Consider the following 25496-nt stretch of genomic DNA (forward strand, 5'->3'; position numbering starts at 1 on the left):
GAGTGCATTCTCTTCGCCCTTGTGCACCGTTGCCTGCGGTTTGGGACCCGCAGCAACGTTCGGCGCGCTACGCCGCTTCAAGAAACCCGTCCTCCGACGGTCGTGCGCGAAGCACGTATTCAAGAAATCCGTCCTCCGACGGTCGTGCGCGAAGCACGTATTCTTGAAATCCGTCTTCCGACGGTCGTGCGCGAAGCACGTCTTCGCCGGGAACGATTTGGAGTTTTGGGACGCGCGCGCAGCACGAACTTCCACCACGTGGAGAGCGCCCCATGGACCGCCATTTTTGAGGTGACTCCAGCCATCGTCATCGTCTCCGATGCGGCGCAGGGACAGTCCGGGCCACTGCCTCTGCGGTCATCTTCCCGGTACCCTTATTTTTGTTCGATACTGCGTGGAATATCGTGAGAAATTCTTTTGGTCTCCGATATTCCTCGCAATGGCGTCATCGCGCTAGTTAGTCTAATTTTGTAATTCCGGCGTTTCTCAGCGTTAGTGCTCTGTCATTTTTGTAGCGGGTTGGCGCATTCCTTGTTGCTACGCGCGTTAGTTACCCCCCGGTTCCCTCGCTCGTGGCCGCGTACGCCTTGCTCGTGCGGCATCTGTTTCCGTGAGACATTTCTTTTGTCACCACGCGCGTTGCCGTGCGGTCTCGCGCGTGGTCCCAGGGTTCGAGGAGGCGTTTCGTTTCTGTTTTTTTTTTTTTTTGATCGTTCGCGCGTCGCGCTCGCGTCGTTCGAAAATGCCTAACGAGGAAGACCGCGTGTTACTAGCCGAGCTCGCTTCGCTGCGCGATGAGATCGCCCGCCTCCGGGGCGCTCAGGATGCCCAGCAGGCCGTCGACGTCGCGGCGCCTGGGAATGTCGCGGCGTTGTATCGGCAGCCTAAGATTGCGAACTTCTGTCGCGACAACCCCGCGATCTGGTTTGTTCGGGCTGAGATAACCCTTAGAAACGCCGGAATCAGGAATTCGGTGACGAGAGCGGATTTCATCGCCGAAAAACTAGATTTAGAAGCGCTCCAGACCGTCCAGGACTTATTGACGGCGGAGCCGCGTCCCGCGGATATTTACGAGCAGATCAAGGCTCGGCTGATCGCGACGTATGGTAGCTCGTCCGAATCGCGTCTACGACAATTGATCAAGGGCCAGGTTTCGACCTGCGGCAAGCCGTCGCTCGTATTAACGCGCCTCCGCGCATTAGATTCGGGTTGCTCAGAGGATGTATTGCGTACTGTTTTCCTAGATCAGTTGCCGGCTCCGTGCCGGGCTGTTCTCATGGTCTCCGAAGTCTCAGACCTAAATCGATTAGCCGTTATGGCGGATAAGTTCGTCGAAGCTTCCGACGCGGGAGCAGGTAATGTCGCCGCAGTCGCCACGGTCGCGCCCGCTAAGGGCCGTAAACGAGACAAATCCGCTGCTCCTCCGAGCTTGGACGAGAGGCTGGATAAAATCACTAAGCAGTTACAGACTCTCACCAACCATTTGGTTAAATCTAGTCGAGCGCGTTCGCCGTCGCGCAAGCGAAATTCAAATAAAAAGGGTGACGCGGTAGATAGTTCGGACAAGCAGTCCGGCTACTGCTACGTCCATAGAAAATACGGCTCGAAGGCGACGTCTTGCCGAAAACCGTGTACGTGGAAGGACGAAGGCGACTCGGAAAACTAGAGCGCCCGTCCCGCGCGGAGACGGTTCGGGACGAGGGGGCGACACAAAGCCGTCTGCACGTGTACGATCGGACTTCCGGTCAACGTTTTCTGGTTGACACGGGCGCGGAGATTTCGATACTCCCCGCCTCGTTACGCGATCGTTCAGCTCCTTCCGAGCTTCAACTCTTTGCCGCGAATAACACCAAGATAAACACTTATGGTGAACGCCGTCTTACTCTTGACTTAGGCTTGCGCCGCCCAATCACGTGGTGTTTCCGAGTCGCTGACGTACCGTATGCCATCCTCGGCGCGGATGTGCTTACGCATTATAAGCTAATCGTTAACTTACACGGGCGTCGGCTTGTCGACAGCGTCACGTCTCTCGCGACCATCGGCCGGGTATTGAACGTCCCCGAAACCAAAATATCGATGGTTGACAACAGTTCTACCTTCGCGGACATCTTGGCGAAATTTCCGCAGGTTATTGGTTCCGCGAAATCGGCTTCCCCCGTCGCAGGTGCTGTCGAACACCACATTTTGACTTCCGGTCCTCCATGTACGGAGCGGCCTCGTCGGCTTCCTCCCGACAAATTAAAAGCGGCTAAGGCCAAAATAAAACGTCTTATGGAGTTGGGCATTTGCAGGCCTTCCTGTAGCCCGTGGGCTAGTCCGGCGCACTTGGTGCGCAAGAAAAGCGGCGAATGGCGTTTTTGCGGTGACTACCGTCGCCTTAATGTCGTGACTATTCCGGACAAATACCCAATTCCATACTTACACGATTTTTCCGCCAACCTGTTGGGGAAAAACATTTTTTCGTCCCTTGACTTATTTAAAGCCTACCATCAGATCCCGGTGGCTGAGGCTGACATTCCGAAAACGGCGGTGATAACCCCGTTCGGTTTATTCGAGTTTGTTTGCATGACTTTCGGTTTGCGGAATGCCGCTCAAACTTTCCAGCGGTATATCCATCACGCGCTGAGAGACTTGGACTTCGCTTTTGTATACATAGATGATATCCTTATTGCCTCCTCCTCCGAAGAGGAGCATAGGGAGCATCTACGCATTGTCTTGCAAAAACTCAAAGAATTCGGGTTAGTAATCAACCCGTCGAAATGCATTCTTGGCGTGCCGGAAATTACGTTTCTCGGACATCTCGTCAATAAAGATGGCATCAAGCCTTCCTCGGAAAAAGTTGCTGCCATCAGCAACTTTCCGAAACCGCATACCGTTGCGGACTTACGCCGTTTTCTCGGTGCAGTAAATTTTTACAGACGTAGTCTTCCACATGCTGCCCGTGTGCAGGCACCTTTACATGTCTACCTTACCGATTCGCGTAAGAACGACAAGCGTGAAATTTCTTGGACTCCCGAGGCTGAAACCGCGTTTGCTACAACAAAATCTGACCTGGCTAACGCCGCGTTGTTGGCTCACCCTTCCGCTTCGGCAGAAACTCGTCTTGTTTCAGATGCTTCGGATTTTTCGATGGGGGCCGTCCTCGAGCAAAAATTTCCTGAGGGTTGGAAGCCTCTGGCTTTCTTTTCACGTAAATTTACGCCCGCCCAAAGGAATTACAGCGCGTATGATCGCGAACTTACTGCTATCTATGAGTCCATCAAATTTTTCCGGCACTTCCTCGAAGGTCGCATTTTCAAAGTCCTCACGGACCATAAACCTCTTGTTTATGCCTTTAATCAGCGTGCTGATAAGGCTTCTCCGAGGCAAGCTCGACAGCTGTCATTCATAGCTCAATTCACTACAGCGTTTGAATATCTTGCAGGTTCGGACAACGTAGTTGCCGATAGCCTTTCTCGAATCGAGGCTCTCCGCCTCCCAGTTGAGATCGAGTTGGTCGACCTTGCCGCTCAGCAAAGAGAGGACGAGGAGCTTAAGCATTTGCTGGCCTCCAACTCTTCTTCTTTAAAGTTTAAAAAATTAATTTGGGGAACTTCTAACACGGAGCTCTACTGCGAATTGTCAGGGAACTCGATACGGCCCTACATTCCGGTATCTCTAAGAAGACAGGTCTTCGACCTTTTCCATAACCCCGCGCATCCTAGCGCGAAGGTTACTGATCGTGTCATCCGACAACGTTACATTTGGCCTAACCTTTCTCATGACGTTACAGATTGGGCAAGCAAGTGCATTGATTGCCAACAAAGCAAGGTTTCCCGACATGTCAAGCTCGAGCCCGCGCAGTTTACCGCGCCAGACGGGCGCTTTGATCATATCCATTTAGATATCGTCGGACCTTTGCAGCCCAGTAACGGTTTCACGTATTGCCTGACCATGATCGACCGTTTCTCTCGCTGGCCAGAAGCGATTCCTATCGCAGATATTACTGCTCAAACGGTGGCTAAAGCGTTTTACGAGAATTGGATCGCTCGATTCGGTGCACCTCGTATACTTACGACTGATCAAGGCACTCAGTTCGAGTCGCAACTATTTTCGGCCCTGCTCAAATTCTTAGGTTGCAGACGGATTCGCACTACGGCATATCACCCTGCGTCTAACGGCATGGTCGAACGTTGGCATCGTTCATTGAAGGCGGCCATTATGTGCCATGACTCTCCCGATTGGACTAAGGTTCTCCCGACCGTTCTACTTGGTTTACGTACGCACGTACGTCTCGACACCAAAGTCTCGCCTGCCGAGTTTCTCTACGGCACCGTCTTAAGAATCCCTGGTGAATTCTTTCTCCAGGAGGATTTCTCTCCGGATCCTCAGATCTTTGTCGAGGATTTCCGGCAGCACATGCGTCGGGTGAAGCCAGTTCCGGTCGCGCATCACTATAAAAAACGCGCATTTGTTTTTAAGGATCTATTTTCCTGTTCTCATGTTTTCTTACGCAAGGACAACGTTAAGAAGCCCTTGGAGCGACCGTACTCCGGCCCCTATAAGGTGCTCGAACGTACCACCGACAAAGTTTTTTCTATTGAGGTCAACGGCAGACCTGTGTCAATTTCCGTTGAACGTCTTAAACCCGCGCACCTCTTACCCGGCGATTCAGACGATCCCCCGTTAGTTAAGGTTCCGTCATCGTCCGAGCAAGCGGATAAGACTCCGACCTCTGTAAATCCTCCTCAAGGATCTCTGAAAACGTATTCCGGTCCAAAGAAAAAAGTGCAATTCAAGTTGTAACATTAAAGACCGTGAGAATTCCGTCACTAAGTATATAGTCTTGCGTGCGCTAGTTTTAAGTCCACATTTTTGTATTAGTCTTAAGCGTTTTGTTCTTGTATCAATTAGTATTCCTTATTGTTCCGTCTAGTCTGCGTCTACTCATTAGTTCTAAGCAGCGCTACGTTCAAAGAATTTCTATTTTCTAGTACCTTTCGTACTCAAGTTGCGTCTACTCTCTAGTTCTAAGCAGCGTTACGTTTAAGAAATTTTATACCTCTTCGTTTTGCAATTGCATTCAACCTGCGTATACTACATAGTTGTAAGCAGCGTTAACTTGTAAAAGATTGTTCCTACCGCAACGAATTGTGATATTATTTATAGCCACTTAAGTGCCTATTGTAAACATTCTCTCCATCGTTAACACTCGGGGGGGAGTGTGTGGCGACTAGCCATGCGCATCTATGTATCGCATGACCCGCGCCTACGTGGCGCTGTGGGTCCTTCTTCTTCCGGCGGGAAATTAGTCCGCCATTGGTCTCGCGCTCCGCTACACGCCTTACCGGCGTGCTCTGTAATATCTTTCCTCCGTTCCAATAAATGTTATTACTGTTTGACTCCAGTGTCCTGTTAGTTATCCCGGTAACACACGGAAGTCGTAGGGACTTCCGTGCGACGATCCCTCACACGATCTTAATTTAATTACGCCACGTGCGTGATAACATTCATACTTATCCCTACACTCTCGCTATCGCACTGACATCTGGTGTCTTCTATATAACCTTTGCGCGCTAAGCTTGAATTTAGGTTGTAGTGATTGGATCTTAGCCTATTAAAGAGTATCACTGCTCTTCTTGGGCTATATTCCAAAACGTCCTTTCCGAGGAAAATTTTACTCGAAATATATAGTACACGTAACGTATTCTATATTACATCGAGTAAAATTTTCCTCGGAAAGGACGTTTTGGAATGTAACCTTGGTATGTCCGTTCCTATGAACCATGGACTTCTCTCTTCACTCCTGTAGAAATTTTCAAAATAGAATTTTCCCTTAAGTCTTGCTTGTAACTCTTTATTGTTTTCTTGTGTCAAATCTTCTATGTATTTGTTTCTTATGTCTCTGCCTGGTATTTTAATCTCTTTTGCATTTCCTCGGTAGCTTCTTTTGCTAACCCATCTACCTCTTTGTTGCATCAGATTTTTTTGTGTGCAGGGATCCATGCAATGACTATTTTTATGTTACGCTCTTTGGTTATCTTGTGATACCATTTTCTGATTTCTAGGATGCAGTTGTTCGTATTTAGTGCTATTTCATTATTGTTTATATTGCCTTAAGTGTGCTCAAGCTGTCTGTAAGTATCAAGATATTTTTGTAAATTTTGTTGTGCAATGTCCATTCCAATGCCTTTGCTATTGCGCAAGCTTCTGTTGTAAAAACTGTGGCTGACTTGTTGAGACTCATAAAGCATCTCAATTCTTCATTCTCCACTAGAAAGGCGCTTCCACACAACAGTGTGAATCTTTTTATATAATTAACTTAAGTTTAGCACACATTATATATAAATTAATGTCTAATTTGCAATCGTATAATGAGATCAGTACAATCGTAGAAAATATAAGCATATTAATAAAATTAATATGGCATCAAGTAATCTTAAAGTAACAGCGAGACAAATTTAATCTAATTGCATTTTAGGAGAGGAAAGTCACTGTTATCAGAGAGCAATCTGCGTGCATGTCTATTTGAAACAGCAATAACAGATCAGAAGATGGAAATGCAAAGATAGACGAGACAGAAGTCAGGTCAGGAGATGAAGACACAGTAGAACCAGAAGAGGAATCTGAAGGTATATAATAAAGTGAAATCTAAGATGCAAGAAAATTTTATGCATACGAATGCAACTTGAATAATTTTTTCTTGTAATATTTTTTACAAATTATTTTATAATTTTCTATAATTATCTTATTAATTCTGTCAAAGTTTATTTCTATATAAACCATTAATCAATTTTGCAGAAGTGGTTTCGGACGAGGAGTAGCAAATAGCCCATAGAATCTGTAAACACCTTCAGGAATAAATGTTGGTTCTGGTATTATTAGTTAAAGCTACCTCAGATTAGCATACGATAGATATTGAAGTATGTACTCTCATGACAAGCAACGTGCAACATGATAACAACAAGTTTGAGGAATTTCAGTAAGTAATTGTGTGTTGATTCTGATTTAGTCTGATTTAGTTAATATGTTGCAATATTAATTTACATATGCAATGTTTTATATGCATTTTTTTCAATTCATTTTTCTCCAAGAATGATATATATTTTTTGGTTAGGATGGTACGTGTACCATTTACCGTACTATCTACCGAAGTTTGAATTGTAAGTCTAATATGTGATCAACTGGGACTTGTGGTACCGTGGCAATCGAATTAAAGTGATTCTAAGTGAAGACCATGAAGCTATCGACACTTTACTTTCGATTATTTGCATATGCTAGTGGAAGGAGTAGATAATCTAAAGTACGCATATTAAAAATATATAGGCACTATCTTATTTAGACATTGTCTTAAAATTATAAAATCTACTGCGGATTTCTTTGGTTTCAGAGTATTAACACAAAGGAAACAATGGAGAAATTATTTTACCATTACAAGGAGTGATGCAGATGATGCAACATTTTAACAGCTACTTAGACATGTCATAAATAAGGCAATTATCTGATCAAGTAAGGACGCAAAATGTATTTTTAATTCGTACCCTACAAACATTTTATGCCAGATTGATTTCCATAAAAATTTCAAAAGTAATTTATTTACACTACTTTTTTCCAAAATAAAGATAATGATTGTGACACAGTGAGTTGTGTCCGCTCTCTGATTACGCGGTTTTGAATCCAAGTCTCCTGCACAGAGAGCAGACACACAACTCACTGCGCCACAGTCGTTTATATGGATAAAGTGCTTTTTTCACATTATATTGTAAGAGCTAATAATTAATAGAATTGATCCTTTGATTAAGTATTTTATCTTTGTTTGAACATAAGGTTTGTCAGATTCAGGATGAGTTGGCCCAGCAGATTACAGCGGATTTCAATCAAGTCTTTTTGGGTTAAATTTTTAAGCATTTCAATCACTTAACGGAAGGATGTTTAGTATTATCAGTTTAGTATTATCAGAATTGCATCCTAAAGTGAAGTATGTACATCATAGAAATATTTGTAGATTTAGTATAAGCAAAAGCAAACGTACGGTAATGTTTGAAACATCTCTTTTTTTATAAGAAAGATCTGGTCGTTTGGTTTGTAAATATCCAATTGCAAGAATACGCACATTTGTTTGACGAGAATCAGAATTTTGCCTGGTTGGATAAATCGAAGATATATATAGATTTTAAGGAATATCTGCTCGATTTTGAGACAAAATTTGGTGCAATCTTTCCTAAGATTGGGAGATTTTTGAGCGAATAGCTGTACAATTCTGTCATATTACGTGTGAAGATTTTATTAAGTTAACGAACAAGAAACGTAATGAGATAGACATTAAATTATTGCTGTACTTTTATTTAAACTGCATTTGTATTTATGTAAAAATTTACTACATATACTGTATTGTACGTATTACAAATAAATATAATGTAATCGATGTAAAAATTAATATTATTAATTAATATATTTAATGTGTGCCATCCCAGATAGCACAGAGAGTTAAAAAAGAACTCAATTGTATGTCACCAATTATGAATTCTTTTTGAGATGCAAAAAGAATTATTTTTATACAAATAATTATTTTTGTATCTTAAAAAGAATTCATAATTAGTGACATACCATTGAGTTCTTTTTAAACTCTGTGCTATCTGGGATGTTTATTAAAATCTAACCTTCTTTTTGTTATGGAATGGAGATGCTCATGGATACCCGGGCCTCCGGGAATAGCCCAAATTATGCCGGACTCCCGCCCCCCGCGGCGCGTCGGACCTGTGTGGTTGCGCGCCCGGAGTGTGCAATGGGCGGACCTACCGGCTAAAACCACTCCGGATGGCCTCGTGGGCGTTATTGGGGTGGCCCGGGAAACGCGATTGCACTACTTCCACCTCCGCCCTAACGGAGACCTTCTCCCTTCCCTTCCATTGGGGATCGAGATGGTGGTCTCGGCCCCGAATAGCCCGGGAGGGGTTATCCTTCCCCCGGGCCGTCCTCATACCCGGCGAGGACAGTCAGTGGGGCTCCCGAACCTCACCCATGCATGCGTGTTGACCGTCCCCCCCCCCGGTGCTTCCTCCTTCTAAGTAGAAGAAGGGGGCTGAAAGTCACCCCCCTCCCAATTTCTTACCCTCGAAACCAGGGAAGGGGAGCACGATCGGGGGAGCCGGAGGCAACAGCGCCCTTCATGCGGCCGCCTAAGCGTGCCATCATGCCCCCCCTCGAGCCCACCAGCCCGGGGAGAGGAGGCGGGACGGAGGCGCCGATCCTTCGCGGCCAGGCGCCCCCGCCCCGCTCAATTCATGTATCTCCCAGAAGAAAGGCGCCCTGTAACTCAAGCGCCGCTCCCCAGAGGGAGGGGCGGCCAACCGCGCGAAGGGGCAAAAAGGGGGGAAGGGGCACACTTCACCCATTCCATCCAGCCCCCCCTCCATTGTCATCTCCCAACCCCGATTCCCTCAGGAAGGCTGATGTGAAAGCAGCGGGCCTGATAGCATGGGAGCGTCCCAGATGCGCACAGTAATAAACGAACACAGCAGGGTGAGTGAAACGGACACAGTAACAAACGGACACAGACCAAATGCGCACGGACCAAATGCGCACAGACCAAACAGACACAGTAATCAACAGACTTACCACATAGATTGCAACTTTTCAGGGCACCTTTACCGACGGGGTGGGTGCGGGAGGGGGGCGAAGCCCTCCCTTGCACCCTTCCGTGTGTGTGTGTGTGTGTGTGTGTGTTGTGTGTGCAAAGCATTCTTTGCACTACATAGGTTTGCGACTGTGCGCATTTGGTCCGTGCGCATTTGGTCTGTGCGCATTTGGTCTGTCCGTTTCACTCAGCCTGCTGTGTCTGTTTATTACTGTGCGCATCTGGGACGCTCCCATGCTATCAGGCCCGCTGCTTTCACATCAGCCTTCCTGAGACGTTTAATTGCGCGAAATTGCATGCTCTCGTCATGAGATCCAATAGATTCGTCGCTTGTGCTTCAAAGTCTGGGTCTTCAGGCGTCCATTCTTTCCACCACGATGCAGCCTACAAAAAGACCGTTAATTTATCCGAGTCCAGTCCAAAGACCGCCCATTTACGTGCCTTATGTGACTTATCTACCTGTATTCGCGAGTATGTAGCCCCCTCTAGAATCTCATATTTTATGTATCTGTGATCTGATAGGGTCTCAGCCCCTTCAATCACTCGCCACGCCCGGATCCTTGCATGCGCCGGCGAGGAGACCCACGTTATGTCCACGATGGAGTTCTCCCATCAGGCTGAGCAGGTGCTAACATTGCCCTCATTTAGAAGTATCAGCTCCAACTCTGCAGCCCAGTGTTCAATAATTCCCGCCTAATGTCAGTGCGCGGGAAACCCCAAAAGGCCGATTTGGCATTGAAGTTCCCCGCCACCAACTTCGGGCGTGGGGAGCACCTTCTTACGCGTTCTTCAATTTCCTCCAACTCTCGCTGGCATTCCTTGACTGTCCACGATGGGGGCAGGTAGACAGCAACCTCCACTTCCCCATCGTACGTACGAATAATCTTCCGGTCCCTCTTGGGACACATGGGAGGGGTGCTCCAGTCTACGTCACGGCGACGGTGCCCGCCTCATTACCGTTCCACGCCGGGTGTTCCTTTGGCACTCTATACGGTTCAGCGATAATCCCCAGTGCCCCGTCCCGTTTCAGGAGCCTCTGCATCAGGAGATCCTGGGCGCGACGGGCATGGTTCAAATTCATCTGCACAACCCTAAAGGGCATTGTCGACATTGAGGCCTCCTCTGCTCCCCTTGTAAACCTTCTCGGGCTTTCTGGAGGAGGGGGGGGGCCTTTTCGCCCCGCCACCAGGGGTTCCTCCACTTCCATGCTTTGCGTTTCCCCTTGCTCTAGGGACGCACATAATGACCCCGGGACGCCGATCCCGGACCCGGCGCCGCAGAGATCTCCAGAGGCCCCACCATCTAGCTCCCAGCCCCTCTGGGGCCAGTCGGAGCGGAACACAGTAGACCACGCGATCCAAGCATGCGGATGCCCTGTGACCCCCCTCCCCGGCCGCACCGATAGCAGGCGTCGCTCCGGTTTATTTTATTTGGATATCTGTCTTACGTGGCCTCTCTGGAGGTTTGTGTTGGTATCCCTATCCCATTCTCTGGTAATTCTCTGCATTTAATTCTCTCTAAGTGTCAAGGACGCAGAAGTGGGAAACCCGTCCCCTTCTCGATCTTCATTATTCTTTTCTCTTCCGTCCCCCATCTCTCCCGCTGCCACCGTAACGCCAGTCGAGCGCCGCGATAACAGCGGGAGAGAGGTGGGGACGTCCATCTATCTGGTCCGTAGAACTCTCTCTCCGGAGTGACAGTCTCGTGGCATGTACTCTAATGGTATTTTATGGCGTTTTCGACCTGTGCTGGGTTAACCCGTTTCGGTTTTTTTTCCTCTAGAACTGGCCAATCACAGTTATTCCCTTCTTCAGAAGAATGACTGTGATTGGTCTTATGACGTCATTAATCGCTCCCGGAGCGATTAACCTAGCCCAGTCGAACACGTTATTAGTGAATAGCGCGTTAGTGTGTGTGTGTGTGTGTGTGTGTGCAGCGAAACGGAGTCGTAGGATCTGGTATCTCGGCGGACGAAAGAAATATATTTATATCGACGTTAAATTTCGGATAAAGTCTTTATTCGCGTTATAATGTTTATATTTTGCGTCCGGGAGGCGTACTCTGCGGCCGGATTTAGTCGTCCTTGGCGCACGCTCCTGTGGCGCTCACTCGGCTCCGACCAGCGTCTCGTCCGCGGCCTTGTTCCTCTCGGTCTCGGCTCTGCTTGCTTGTTTACCTGTGCCTTCTGTAAAGATATATGCCAGCTTTAGCCGATCAATAGCGATGGTTACCGGTTTACCATGCACGCGCACAACGAAATTCTTATCGCCGCGTTCTACCACTTCAAATAAACCGTCATACGGCGGCTGCAGAATCCGTTTTGGTTTGTCATGTTGGACGAACACTTGCTCTGTCGTCCTTGAACACGAAGCAGCGCCTCTCTCCGTGGCACGATCCACCAACCGGGCGCAGCTCATCGAACCGATGACGTAATTTCTTAATAAAATTCGCGTCATCGGCTGACTCCTCCGCCGTGCATTGAGTAAGCAGCTGTCCCGGGAGTCGCAGCATCTCTCCGTAGACGAGCTCGGCCGTCGTCTGCAGGTCGTCCTTCCAGGCTGCTCTGATTCCCAATAGCACGGCCGGCAGTACTCGAGTCCATTGGTCGTTCCCGTGGCATTTTATGGCTGCCTTCAGCTGGCGATGGAATCGCTCTACCATTCCATTCGCCTGCGGATGATATGCTGCCGTTCTCAAATGTGTCGCTCCTGCCAACTTATTCAGTTGCCGGAACAGCTGGGATTCAAACTGCCTTTCCTGGTCCGTGGTCACTCGCAAGGGGACTCCAAATCGGCAGATCCACCCATCGAAGAAGGCTCTAGCCACTGTCTCTGCCTGGTTTTCCAACGGAAACGCCTCTGGCCAGCGCGTAAAGCGGTCCACACACGTCAAGCAATATCTTTTATCTTCCGACATTGGCAATATGATTATGTCTATATGTACGTGTTCGAATCGCCGCGACGGCGTGTCGAATCCTTTCAGCGGCGCTGCCACGTGTCTCGTAACTTTTGTTCGCTGGCATGGTATGCATTCACGGGCCCAATTTCTGCAATCTTTTTTTATTGATGGCCAGACATATCTCTGCGACATGCTTCTGACCGTCGCTTTTATCCCTGGATGTGCCAGCTCATGAACCGTATGAAACGCTCTCCTCCGGAATGGTCTCGTCAGAAAAGACCGCGGCGTTGGCGTTGACATGTCACACCACACGTCTACTTCTGTTCCTGGTATCTTTATTCTTTCCATTTTTAGACCGGAGTTCTGCTGTCGAAATCTTTGTAGTTCCTCGTCCGATTGCTGTGCTTTGCTCAATTCCTCGTAGTTCATCGGTGTACGCATCTCATCGATCCGCAAAAATGCATCCGCCACTATATTTTACGTTCCCGGAATATGTCGAATGTCTGTCGTGTACTGTTCGATTAAATCAAGGTAACGAAATTGTCGCGGCGAGCACTTGTCGGATTTCTGTTTAAAAGCAAACCTCAACGGTTTATGGTCCGTATAAATTGTGAATGTACGCGCCTCCAGCATGTATTTGAAATATTTCACCGCTTGATATACTGCTAATAATTCGCGATAAAATGCACTGTACTTGACCTCGGCCGGACTCAATTTTTTTGAGAAAAATCAGAGAGGTTCCCATCCGTTTTTGCTTCGCTGTTGCAGCGCGGCCCCACGCTATGTTCTGATGCGTCCGCGAATACCGCTAGCTCTGCGTTTAACCTGGGATGTGGCAGCAACGTTGCTTGCGCGATGCTTTCTTTAGACTTTTCGAAAGCCTCTTGTGTCCGCGCGTTCCACTGTACCGAGTCTTTGTTTTTTTTGTTGTCTCGAAGAAGCTCGTTTAACGGTGCCTGGATTTCTGCGGACCCGGGCACGAATCTCCTGTAGAAATTCATCATGCCTAAGTACCGACGTAACTCCTTCGCTGTTTTTGGCATCGGAAACTCTTCTATCGCGCGCACTCGTTTCGGAGGGAGCCGGATTCCTTCTTCCAACACCAGGTAACCCAGGAACTGTACTTCCAATCGTCCAAATGTACATTTCGCGGGATTCACCACCACGCCGTATTGTTTTAATCGTTCGAATAACGTTCTCAGATTATCATAATGTTCGTCCTCCGTTGTAGACGCGTTGTAGACCAAAATGTCGTCAATGTACGCGAAACAAAAATCGAGCAAAACCTCGTCGATGAATCGTTGAAATGTTTGCACCGCGTTACGTAGGCAGAACGACATAAAAGGGAATTTGAACATCCCAAACGGTGTCGTTATTGCGGTCTTATGTATATCTTCCTCCGCGACCGGAATTTGATGGTACGCGCGCACTAAGTCTATTGTTGTAAATATTTTTCGACCTTGTAATGCCTGAATAAAGTCTTGTATATGTCGCACGGGATAACGGTCCGGGATTGTTCGTTTGTTCCGCCATTTCTTGCTGCATTAGTAATCGCAGCTGAGCCATCTGTAGATTAATTTTCATTTCGAGCGAATCTGCTCCATCCGCGTCTCTGCTCCGAGCTCTGGAGGCGTGGCAGCCACGGCGACCTGCATCGTCGGGGCACGCACGGCCCCCGCGATCGCGTCCGCGATGTCCGCGAGTTGGTCGAGGGCGTCGTTCACGCGAGCCGCTAAGTGTGGCTGCAGAAAGTTTAGCAATTGACTCAGCCACACCGTTTTCAAAACGCTATCACCAACCGCAGCGCCCGCAAGACTTCGGAGGTGCCGTAAAAATTGCAATGGTTTTCGGTCTCCTAATATTTCCTCGTGCTCCAGGCGCGTTTTATGCTCCTGCGACAGGTTTAACTGTTTAATTAACTCTGTTTTAAGAGTCTCGTACGTGCCTATTAATAACCCACATAGAAATTGGCATCCAGTGGATGTCCATTGGATGTTCATTAAACCTCCATAGATCCGTGGGACGTCTATGTCCATGGTGGAAGTCAGATGGACGTCCATTAGAGGTCTAGTAAACTTCCTTAGCTCCATTGGAGGTTTACCTCCATGGCGGAAATTATATAGACGTCTATTAGGGATCCAGTAAACTTCCATGGCTCCATTGGAGGTTTATCTCCGTGGTGGAAGTTAGATAGACATCCATTAGAGATCCATTAAACATCCATAGCTCCATTGGATGTTTTCTTCCATGGTGGAAGTTAGATAGACGTCTATTAGGGATCCACTAAACTTCCATAGCTCTATGAAACATTTACTTCCATGGTGGAAGTTAGACAGATGTCCATTAAGGATCTATTAAACTTCCATAGCTCTATGGAACATTTACTTCCATGATGGAAGTTAAATAGACGTCCATTAGGGATTCATTAAACTTCCATAGCTGTAGCGAACATTTACTTCCATGATAGAAGTCAGATAGATGTTCATTAGGGATTCACTAAACTTCCATAGCTCTATGGAACATTTACTTCCATTATGGAAGTTACCCAAACAATACACTTGTCAGAATGAAAACTTATAAGAGAACTTTTTAAAGAAAACATTTAGATATCTTGGACATGATGTCAAATGGTAACATTTATCAAAGACGTCTACTAAGAGAGGTCTTGGAGATATCTCATTGAAGAGTTTCATTTAAGTTTCTTGAAAATGTTGTTCTTGGCATCAGCTAAATAATATCAGCTTAATGTCTCGTAAAAAATATCACAATGCTGTCCGATTTTCGAGCCGTCCATGCGCGTCGTAGTTGACTCAAAAATCAGACAACACTAACATCTTGATCGAGAGATCCATTTGATATTTAAAAAAATTATCATAAAGATAATGTTTTCAAAAATAACGGTTTGTCTACAATTATTGCGCACAAAAAATGCACAAAATCTAAATTCATCATATAATAAACAAAAATAGAATAATAAATGTACTATTCAATTTTTCTTAGAATATATGATCTATATAGTTAACCATCTAATTAACCATTTGAACGCTTCAAAGTATTAATGTTAAATAGATCGCAAATTCCATCAAATTATTAAAGTTATGTAAAAAGATAAATTTAACAATAAAATTTATAAGTAAATAAATTAATGCTGTTTATTTTTAATATGTTTTACAAAATTTAATTGCTTTTATAAAAATAATATAATTGCGTTAGTTTATAACATATAGGTATATGTAGACAATAACAAGTATACCCATGTCGATGAGTCAAATTGGCGTAGCAGATAGAGTACAAGGTTCGTAATCCTAAGGTCCCGGGTTCAAAACTTACCAGCGGCAAGTAAGAATAAAATAAAATAATATAATTTAAATTTAATTCATTAATAAAAATTTGTTCTAAATTTAGTATGTACTGTTAATAAAAATAATTTTAAAAAAATAAAATTTTTATTTTTAATTTTTATTTTGTCAATCATCTATCGAGACTCCATAAAGCCTCTACTAATGATCCACAAAACATCCGTCAGTCATCCATCGAGGTTTCGTGAAGCCTCTATTAATAATCCACCCAACGTCTAATAGACTTCTTTGACGACGTCTAATGGAGGTCTATTAGACGTACGCAATGCGGAACTGTGGATTTCTAATGGCTCTATATTAGTCGTCTAATGGACGTCCACTGGAAGTTTAAACTTCCATGGCAGACGTCTAATGGACGTCTATTGGAGGTTTGATTTCTATGTGGGAAGGCACTATAATAAAAGTGAGTATTCTCCTTTGAGTATATATACATGGAGGAGGAATGCCAGCATTGAAAGTGTGTCCAAGATTAGTGCGAGAGAGAAAGGTATATCATGATACCTGCTCTCTCTGCGCATGCGTCAAACGCTATATGTACAATGGCTGGCATTGTATGTTTTGCACACACACATACAATCCGTAAATAAGTACAAAAGTGCACAAAAAGTGCACAAGAAGTGTTGAAACTGCGGTGCAGATAATAATATTAATGCATGCGCAGAGAAAGCGAGTATCATGATATACCTTTCTCTCTCGCACAGATCTTGGACACACTTTCGGTCTACATGAAACCATAGCAATTCCTCCTCCATGTATATATACTCAAAGGTATTCTCACGTCCGCCATTTTTTTTCTAACTAGCAGGAAAAATTAGGTATGTTTTGTATATATATACTTCAATAATCTTTGGAAGCACCAAACTTTATGCGACAATGAAACGAAGACACGATATTTATGATCTTGACACTGTAAAGGTTATTGCGATGTATTATATATATAAAACATTATGCTAGTTACTTGCTAGTTTGAAGAAAAATGACGGACGTGAGAATACCTACTTTTCTAGTGCTCTAATTATAACGTCACGCACTTCAGCCATGAAATTCGGGCCCAACGTGGTGAGGGCATATCCGAATTTTGTCGCGTCGATAGTTATTCCAGCCACGTGAAAACTCCGATCCAGTATGTTGAACCAGCGTTCTGGATCATTTGGAGTAAACTCTGGCATCCGCATGCCTACGCGGCTCACTTCTAAAGACCTATAATCAAAGATTCGCCAATGGCGAACACAATTTTGATTGGTCACTGAGTCACATGGTTTATCCGCCATTGCGACCCACGCTGGGCGAGGAAGAGGGGAGAGTGCTCTGTGTTGAGCAGTATAGGTATAGGTTAAAGGAATATGTGTCAGAAATTATAAGGTAATTCAATCTCTGCATTCTAGGGTCACTATATTTTGACGATACACTCAGGAAGAACAAGAAAAATTAAATTTGCATTTGTTATATGACGTACAACTTGGAGCAGGCTCGCATTGTTTACTATCGCCACTACTCCAGACCCCAACCCCAGATCCCAGCCCCCGGCCCCAGCCCCCATCCAGTCACCGTACAAGATGGTGGATAGCAGTCATGGTGGGGGGCCATTGGCGCATCTTTGATTATAGGTCTTTACTCACCTCTGCACCACAGTATAAGTATATACAGTATGGACACTAAGTTTTTTTAGTAGTACCCAATTTTCAATGCGCATGCGTTAGTTCATCCTACCAGGAATATGGCGGCCTCTATAAGTGTATACATACGACATATAAGATTATTAGTAAATATTTTATGTACATATTTATTTACACATACACACATATACACATACCAATAATTCTATAATAAAACTAACATAAAATAACACACAATAACAATAAAATGATTAGAGGTGGGCACAGTTGTACTATGCATAACTGTCCAAATATTTCGGGACGAGTACCTGGGTTAAGCTTTTTTCGTTTCCCGAAAGATGAAGAAAGGTAAAATAATTGTTTTTTTATTAATTTATTACCTTGTTGTGATTGTCAAAGATTTTTTATACCTATACCTATTTTTTATAATATAATATATATATATGTATCTATTTCCATTTGTCAGATGTAAGTTATGGTTAAAAAATTGCGGACGTACAATTGAAGTTCCAACAGAGAATTTATATAAAACATACCGAGTTTGTGGAAATCATTTTGATTCTACGATGTTCTTAAATGATTTGAAGAATCGCCTTCAATCACACGCAGTTCCAAAACTTGCAATAAATTTAAACATAGAAAACGAAAATATGGTACTCAAGTACATAACTCTTGAAACTCAAGTACATAACTCTTCATTAATTTTTGATACTCAGTTATATTCTCCATGTAATGGTGAGTTTTTAACAATTTTAAATTCTTTTTACTTTTATTAATTCTTTTAACTTTTTGGGGTATTTTTTGTTTACACTAACAATTATATATTGTTATTGAATATTTAATAGTTTAAATATTGAATAATTTATAAAGTTACAGATCAGGATGTAAACATTATTATAGATCAAGACGATCAAGACAATCGAAGAAATCACCCAGACAGCACATGTAGATTATGAGAACGATAATAGGATATTGCGAAAGTATATTGCAATATTCGTATAATATTAGAGATACGTCTGTGATATGGCGAGTATATACTCATAACGTACTATGTCCGCGTTGCCTTATCCCATAGAATTTCGCTGGCAGTTTATGAGAATATACCGAATATATCTTAAGAATGTTATACGTATGTCTAAAGTATATCTTCAGTATATTCACAATATGTCTACAGTATGTTCACATTATATGGGCTCATGCATAATGAGAGGAATAAGGAACAAGGAATTAAACATACAGAATTAGCAAGAAGAAATAAGAAGAGGAATTAATCATTTCGCACATCAGGAAGCTATCGCAAAAAATGAAGCGTAATATCTGTTGAATACGCTGGGGTGCTTTGGGAAATTATGCTCAGATAATTGTAGGTTATAACCTAAATAATATATGTATATATACAATATATATATATATATATATATATATATTATAGTTTACGTTACTATATTATATCTTATGTACATACCAGAGTTATCTGGGCGTAATTCCTGAGAAAACCACGTTGTCCGTGAGTTCGTGTTCGCACGTTCACACCCTACACTTCACCACGTGTCTGCATCACACGGCAGACGAAAATGCGTAACGTTACAGATCATAGATAGCGTTGACATGATTCACTTTCGATATTACGCGGATATTTTGGAAATATGTGATAGATATACATGAGATATATCATAGGATATTTTACGGATGTTTTGAGTATATTAGATATAATCTCAGTATATTCAGTAGGAGTTGCGAAGTTCAGTCGCTATATTCTAAGTTTATCTTGAGGATATATCAAAATGACATTCTACTGAGACGTTATATGAATGTTTTACGTATATTCGGTATGATCACAGTACATTACGTATGAGAGTATAATATTCGTACGATATCTGGTGCTGTCTGGGCAAGAAGTACAAACTGAACAATCATCTATTAGACAAGAGAAGAAAATAAAAACAGATCGCATATTATCTATTCATTCACCGCGAAAAACGAAATTGAAAAAGAAAATCCATTTATTACAAAGAAAATTACGAAAAGTTAAGGAACAATTAAAACAAAGAAAGCAAGTTATACAAAGAACAGTAAGAAGTTCTCTCTGCCAGAATATTGTGATGCAACAGATCAATTACTACCACCGTCTATTGCGACTTTTGTGAAAGCTCAAGTCTAACTCAAAAACCGTCAAAGGGTAGGAAATATTCTTTTAAATTTAAAAAAATGTGCTTAAATTTATATCTTAGTGGACGCAAAACCTATGAAACTCTTTCGCAACAGTTTTACTTGCCTAGCATAAGAACTTTGCAACGCATGATTGAAAACATAAAAATTTTTCCTGGATTACAAAATAATGTATTTGACATTTTAAAGGCTAAAGTATCTAATTTTGAAACTAATCTTGATAAATATTGTATATTGTGCATGGATGAAGCGTCATTAAAGTCACATTTATTTTATAATATTAATCAAGATACGGTATATGGTTTTGAAGATTTGGGTGAAGGAAAATCAACCAGCATGTAATGTTGCGGTTTTGATGCTTAGAGGTATGTGCGTGAACTGGAAACAACCTATAGGTTATTTTTTTCTAAATTCCACGTTTCCTACTACTAGATTAAAAGACATTATAACGCAGAGTATAACAAAATTGCAAGAACTTGGTTTTATAGTTATGGCATTTGTAACTGATATGGGACAAAATTTTATGAATGCAGCACAAGCATTAAATGTTACAATAGAATCACCATTTTTTGTTGTTAATAATCAGCAAATAGCTTATTTTGTTGACCCACCACACATTGTAAAAGCCATTCGAAATAATTTTATGAAAAATAATATTAAAGATAATGGAAAATTAATTTCATGGGAGTACATAAGAAAAATGTATGATATAGATAAAAATAAAGAAAATAGATTAGCACCCAAAATAACAGATTCACATATGGTAATGATTATCAAATGGAATTTTTGTCAAAAATGAAAAAATATTTAAGTGATTTAACAGTATTTACACAACAGGGATTTGATATTTCTAAGAAAGTCAGAGTAATTAAGTATTGCTATCAGAATATAAATTCCCTTTTAAAAATGTGGGATTATTTGCATGCTACTGCTACGGAAATAAAATTTTTATTCATGCGTCGTTTTAATCAGGACTCATTAGAAAACTTCTTTGGAAAAATTAGAAATATGAATGGAAATGCTTTTAACCCGACACCCATTCAGTTTTATTATTCTTTTCAAAAACTTTTTTCCGTAAACTATTGTGCGCTAAGAACAGGGAATTGTCAAAAAGATAATGATGAAATGTTAACGGCTGTAATAAACTTTGCAGCGCAATGTAAAAATATTACTGAAAATGAAGTAGACGATGATCAACCTGTACCTGTACTTTTAGATAAATGTGATTATCGCCAAATAGATATTAATGAACAAGATGCGTTTCGATATATTTGTGGATACCTAATTAAAAAATGTTTAGAAAAACATTCATGCAATTTATGTTTAAATTACAGCAAAGAGTATGTAGATTTAAATGACACGTCATACTATTGTTTTTTTAGAGCGTATAATAGTACTACTGATAATTTTTTTGGTAATTTATGTATGCCAAACAATAATTTTATTAAATATATTAAAACTTTAGAGGACTTATTTTTTGAGAACATTGAAGAATATATTTTGCAACCATTTATAGTTAATAAGTTTGTTCAACTTTTTAGGCAAGTAGAATTAGTTCTTCCTTGCCCGCATTTTCCACAAGAATATTTAATAAAACTGTTTGCTAGAGTACGATTATATTATACGTTAAAATTTATTAACAGACGATTTAAGTCACAAAATGGTCGAAAAAAAATAATTATTTTGCGTCATGACTGAAAGAAATACTAATTTGTATTCATTTATATATTTATTATATATTATGTTATTGTGTTAAACTGTTAAAGTATAATATAAATATATTTATAATTATGCTAAACAATTATTACAAATCTATTTATTTTTGTTTCAGTAACCAATTTCAAAGAAGTATGATATTTGGAGGGTAAATGTTCAATTACCAATTTCAAGAAAATATGATCATATTTAGGGAATGAAATGGTAATCTATGCAGGATATTTGTTAATTAACGACTATTTTCACAGCATTATTTCTCGTAAAAAACTGAAGTAAAAAGTATTAAAAATGTCGAAACGTCAATAGTTTACAAAATATAAGCAATGGAAGAAAACAAGATTTTTCACTAACAATACTTTGGTCAATCAAATAAATAAACAAAACAATTTTCGTTAATTAATTTTAATTGATTTTTTTGTAATACAATTTTTATTAAAATGGCTCAAAACTTGTTGATAAAATTTTTTATGAAAAATAACGCTATGAAAAATAGTGTGTTTTAATTAACAATAGCCTGCATATGTATAGTTACTTCATTCAAGTTTAATAATACGTTGAGTATTTTAAATCGATTGAAAGTAAATAATACAAGAAATAAGTATTAAACGCCGTTCATTCGAGTTCATTCACAAAATCCAGTAGAGCAATGGCAAATTCTTAGTTAATAGTTCACTGATAAAGGCGGAAAACTTTTGCATAATTATATAAGTGTATGTATAAAGAAATTATTTTCTTTGATTAATTCATTTTCTTACACATTTGCTTACGAACCAATCAATTTCTTTATGCATATAAACTTATGCAAAAGTTTGTGCTTTCGTTCTAATGACTCATATATAGCCGAAAAGTGTTCACATTGGTAATGATTCATATATAAGCATCATATATAATTCTGCCCATTTTCAACGGATTTGCATTAATCTTAATATATTCATATTTTTGCGATCACTGACTATGAATCCAGCATTAAATTTAAAAAATTAATTGAAAACATTTTGAAACAAATATGTTATACTTGGATGCATTTCCTCAAATAAATTAAAATTAAATTTTATTTACAAATTAAATCAAACTTATGTCATAAGACACAATATTTTATGGTTTTAAAATTTTATATACAATATAATATTTTTGAAATAAAATGAGTTTGTGTCTGTATATTTTATATTTTTTTACAAATTTTATACAATAATGAGATTACTATTTTTACAAAATATTATTTATAAGAATAAGTTTGTTAATATTGTAGGGCACTTTTTACTTAGTGATAAAATTCGATAACAAATCGTTCTATTTTTTGGTATTTAATAAGTAAGACAGATAGAACTGAATTCGTTTTACTAAATAAAAAGCACTTATTATTTTTATATTATTAATGTTAAGTCTGAAAAATAAAATTTGTCGTGTAATATGACCGAACAGGAAAGTGTTTACTAAAAAATTTTACTCAAAATTTTACGCTACAGTACACTTTATTTATATTACGTATAATATATTATAGATTTCCAGTGAAATTCTCCGGTTTTGGAATGTGCCCTAAGAAAATTTTTAATAGATTTTTTATTTTAATATAAGGCATTATTTTAATAGAAATTCAAATTTAAGCGCCTGTCCTACCCTGAACATGGCGGCAAATCATGTGACTAAGGACTCACTACATCAAAGATGCCGACGCTCGGTGTCCATACTGTATATACTTATACTGTGTCTGCACCGCCGGGCATTATCGTCGGCAGCTGTCCGGCAGCCGCCTGCGCCAGCGGGACCCGCTGCGGCTCCAATGGCCGAATCAAGGCGTCTTCGTCGCGCGCCAACGGCATCTCATTATTTCACTCACTTCAGTCCACTGTTAATTCTGTTAAGAAATCGCGAGGAGGAAAATTAATGTTAATTAATTAATTGGTCTGTTCTTTCTAGCTGCACTGTTGCACTGGTGCAATAAGTTACAATGAGAAAAAATATACTTGTCTTACTTTAACTTATTGCACCAGTGCAACAGTGCAGCTAGAAAGAACAGACCAAATGTCTTAACGCGCGATCACGTCGGGGTCACCACTTTAGTGAATAGCGCGTTAGTGTGTGTGTGTGTGTGCAGCGGAACGGAGTCGTAGGATCTTGTATCTCGGCGGACGAAAGAAATGTATTTATATGAAATCGACGTTGAGTTTCGGATAAAGTCTTTATTCGCGTTATAATGTCTATATTTTGCGTCCGCTCTATGTCCTAGCTTGACTTCAACTGAACTCTATCTCCGCTCTCGCTAAATCCTCTAACAAGGCTGTAGCCTTCTCTTTCTGTAAATATTTTTCTCTCCCGCGTTCCTATCTTACTTTATTCTTCGCGTTTGTTCCAAAATTTTTATTTATTTTACACGGCCTATTCCTGCTATTTGGTGGCTGCATCCCACACAGCACACTTTATCCTGAGGATATCCCAAATTATCCCAGACAGACGAAAGCGATCTCACGGATATCTCAATGAGTAGCTCCCGGGATATCCTACAAAAATATCTTAAAATATCGTAAAATATCTTAAGATATCATATGATGTTCCATTAATATATTTCGATATCCTCAAAAAATATCTTAAAATATTATAAGATATTGTAAGATATTTTATTATATCTTACGATATATCCTATTACATCCTATTACATCCTATTATATCCTATTACATCCAGATAATATCCCATCATATCTTTTATCTCTACAATTAATAGAGCGTAAATCAAGTGTAAAGGAAAAGTGAATTATAATGTAATAAAAGAGTGACAAAAGCGTTAATTAAATCTCTAAGAAACGTGAATTAAAACAGAACATAAAGAAAGTACGCTTATCGAAACAATGTGGTATATATTACCCAGGTAGCAAGCTCACGTCATTTTGACGTCCCAAAATGGTCATTTACTGACTATTCTTGACGTCACGAAATGACGCCCTTATGACGTTAAAATGACGGTCAAATGTCACAAATTCCTGACGTCATGAAATGTACCGTATTTTGACGTCATAGAATGACGTGAACAATATGTTGTCAAAAAAATCTCTAAAAGATATCCTGTTTTTGAAAATGATAACATAAAGAGACTTCTAAAAGATAACATATAATGTCAAAATGTTAACCAATGCGTCGTTTTTTGAGAACAGAAAGATATCATGAAACTAATATCTAAAAGATTTCTTAAATCGGATATCTTTAAAATGCAACTAGAGATAAAAAAATAAAATTAAAATTTTATTTTTTTTTATTATTCTTATCAACAGTACGTACTAAATTTGGGGCAAATTTTTATTAATTAATTAAATTTAAATTATATTATTATTTTATTTTATTCTTACTTGCCACTGGTAGGTTTTGAACCCGGGACCTTAGGATTACAAACCTTGTACTCTATCTGCTACGCCAGTTTGAATCATCGATATGGGTACTTGTTACCCAGGTAGCAAGCTCACGTCATTTTGACGTCCTAAAATGGTCATTTACTGACTATTCTTGACGTCACAAAATGACGCCCTTATGACGTTAAAATGACGGTCGAATGTCACAAATTCCTGACGTCATGAAATGTACCGTATTTTGACGTCATGGAATGACGTGAACAATATGTTATCAAATAGATCTCTAAAAGATATCCTGTTTCTGAAAATAATAACATAAAGAGACTTTTAAAAGATAACATATAATGTCAGAATGTTAACCAATGCGTCGTTTTCTGAGAACAGAAAGATATCATGAAACTGATATCTAAAAGATTTCTTAAATCGGATATCTTCAAACTGCAACTAAAGAAAAATAAAATAAAATAAAAATTTCATTTTTTAAAATTATTTTTATCAACAGCACATACTAAATTTAGGACAAATTTTTATTAATTAATTAAATTTAAATTATATTATTTTATTTTATTTTTACTTGCCGCTGGTAGGTTTGAACCCGGGACCTTAGGATTACGAACCTTGTACTCTAGCTGCTACGCCAATTTGACTCATCGATATGGGTACTTGTTATTGCCTACATATACCTATATGTTATAAACTGACGCAATTATATTATTTTTTATAAAAGCAATTAAATTTTGCAAAACATATTAAAAATAAACAGCATTAATTTATTTACTTATTA

The 25496-nt window shown here is 40.7% G+C and overlaps 2 protein-coding genes across 2 annotated transcripts; one reads left to right on the forward strand and one right to left on the reverse strand.

Annotated features, from left to right (window-relative positions):
• Positions 1 to 11721: 11721 nt before the first annotated feature.
• Positions 11722 to 12955, reverse strand: LOC105834160 (protein NYNRIN-like). The gene is made up of 2 exons (XM_012676435.1): positions 12020 to 12955; positions 11722 to 11922 (listed from the first exon to the last, which is right to left on the reverse strand). The coding sequence occupies exons 1-2, from the start codon at positions 12953 to 12955 to the stop codon at positions 11722 to 11724; spliced, it is 1137 nt and encodes a 378-aa protein (XP_012531889.1).
• A 4528-nt stretch (positions 12956 to 17483) lies between these two features.
• LOC118646801 lies at positions 17484 to 22532 on the forward strand. Its single transcript, XM_036290477.1, has 5 exons — positions 17484 to 17837; positions 17956 to 18224; positions 18366 to 18436; positions 19349 to 19668; positions 21490 to 22532. Exons 1-4 carry the CDS (start codon positions 17737 to 17739, stop codon positions 19634 to 19636), a joined length of 729 nt encoding a protein of 242 aa, XP_036146370.1. The 5' UTR covers positions 17484 to 17736; the 3' UTR covers positions 19637 to 19668; positions 21490 to 22532.
• The last annotated feature ends 2964 nt before the right edge of the window (positions 22533 to 25496 follow it).

This window comes from Monomorium pharaonis, chromosome 8 (assembly GCF_013373865.1).
Source record: "Monomorium pharaonis isolate MP-MQ-018 chromosome 8, ASM1337386v2, whole genome shotgun sequence".
Taxonomy (NCBI): Eukaryota; Metazoa; Arthropoda; class Insecta; order Hymenoptera; family Formicidae; genus Monomorium; species Monomorium pharaonis.

Bases quoted from the DNA above. Each gene is read 5' to 3' on its own strand.
- LOC105834160 (XM_012676435.1), bottom strand. From the start codon at position 12,955: ATGCGTACACCGATGAACTACGAGGAATTGAGCAAAGCACAGCAATCG. The intron at 11,923-12,019 runs GTTGGTGGATCG...CGGATTCTGCAG, and splicing joins GGTTCGATGAGCTGCGCCCG to CCGCCGTATGACGGTTTATT.
- LOC118646801 (XM_036290477.1), top strand. From the start codon at position 17,737: ATGATTAGAGGTGGGCACAGTTGTACTATGCATAACTGTCCAAATATT. The intron at 18,225-18,365 runs GTGAGTTTTTAA...ATAAAGTTACAG, and splicing joins GTTATATTCTCCATGTAATG to ATCAGGATGTAAACATTATT. The intron at 18,437-19,348 runs AGATTATGAGAA...ACGTATGAGAGT, and splicing joins ATCACCCAGACAGCACATGT to ATAATATTCGTACGATATCT.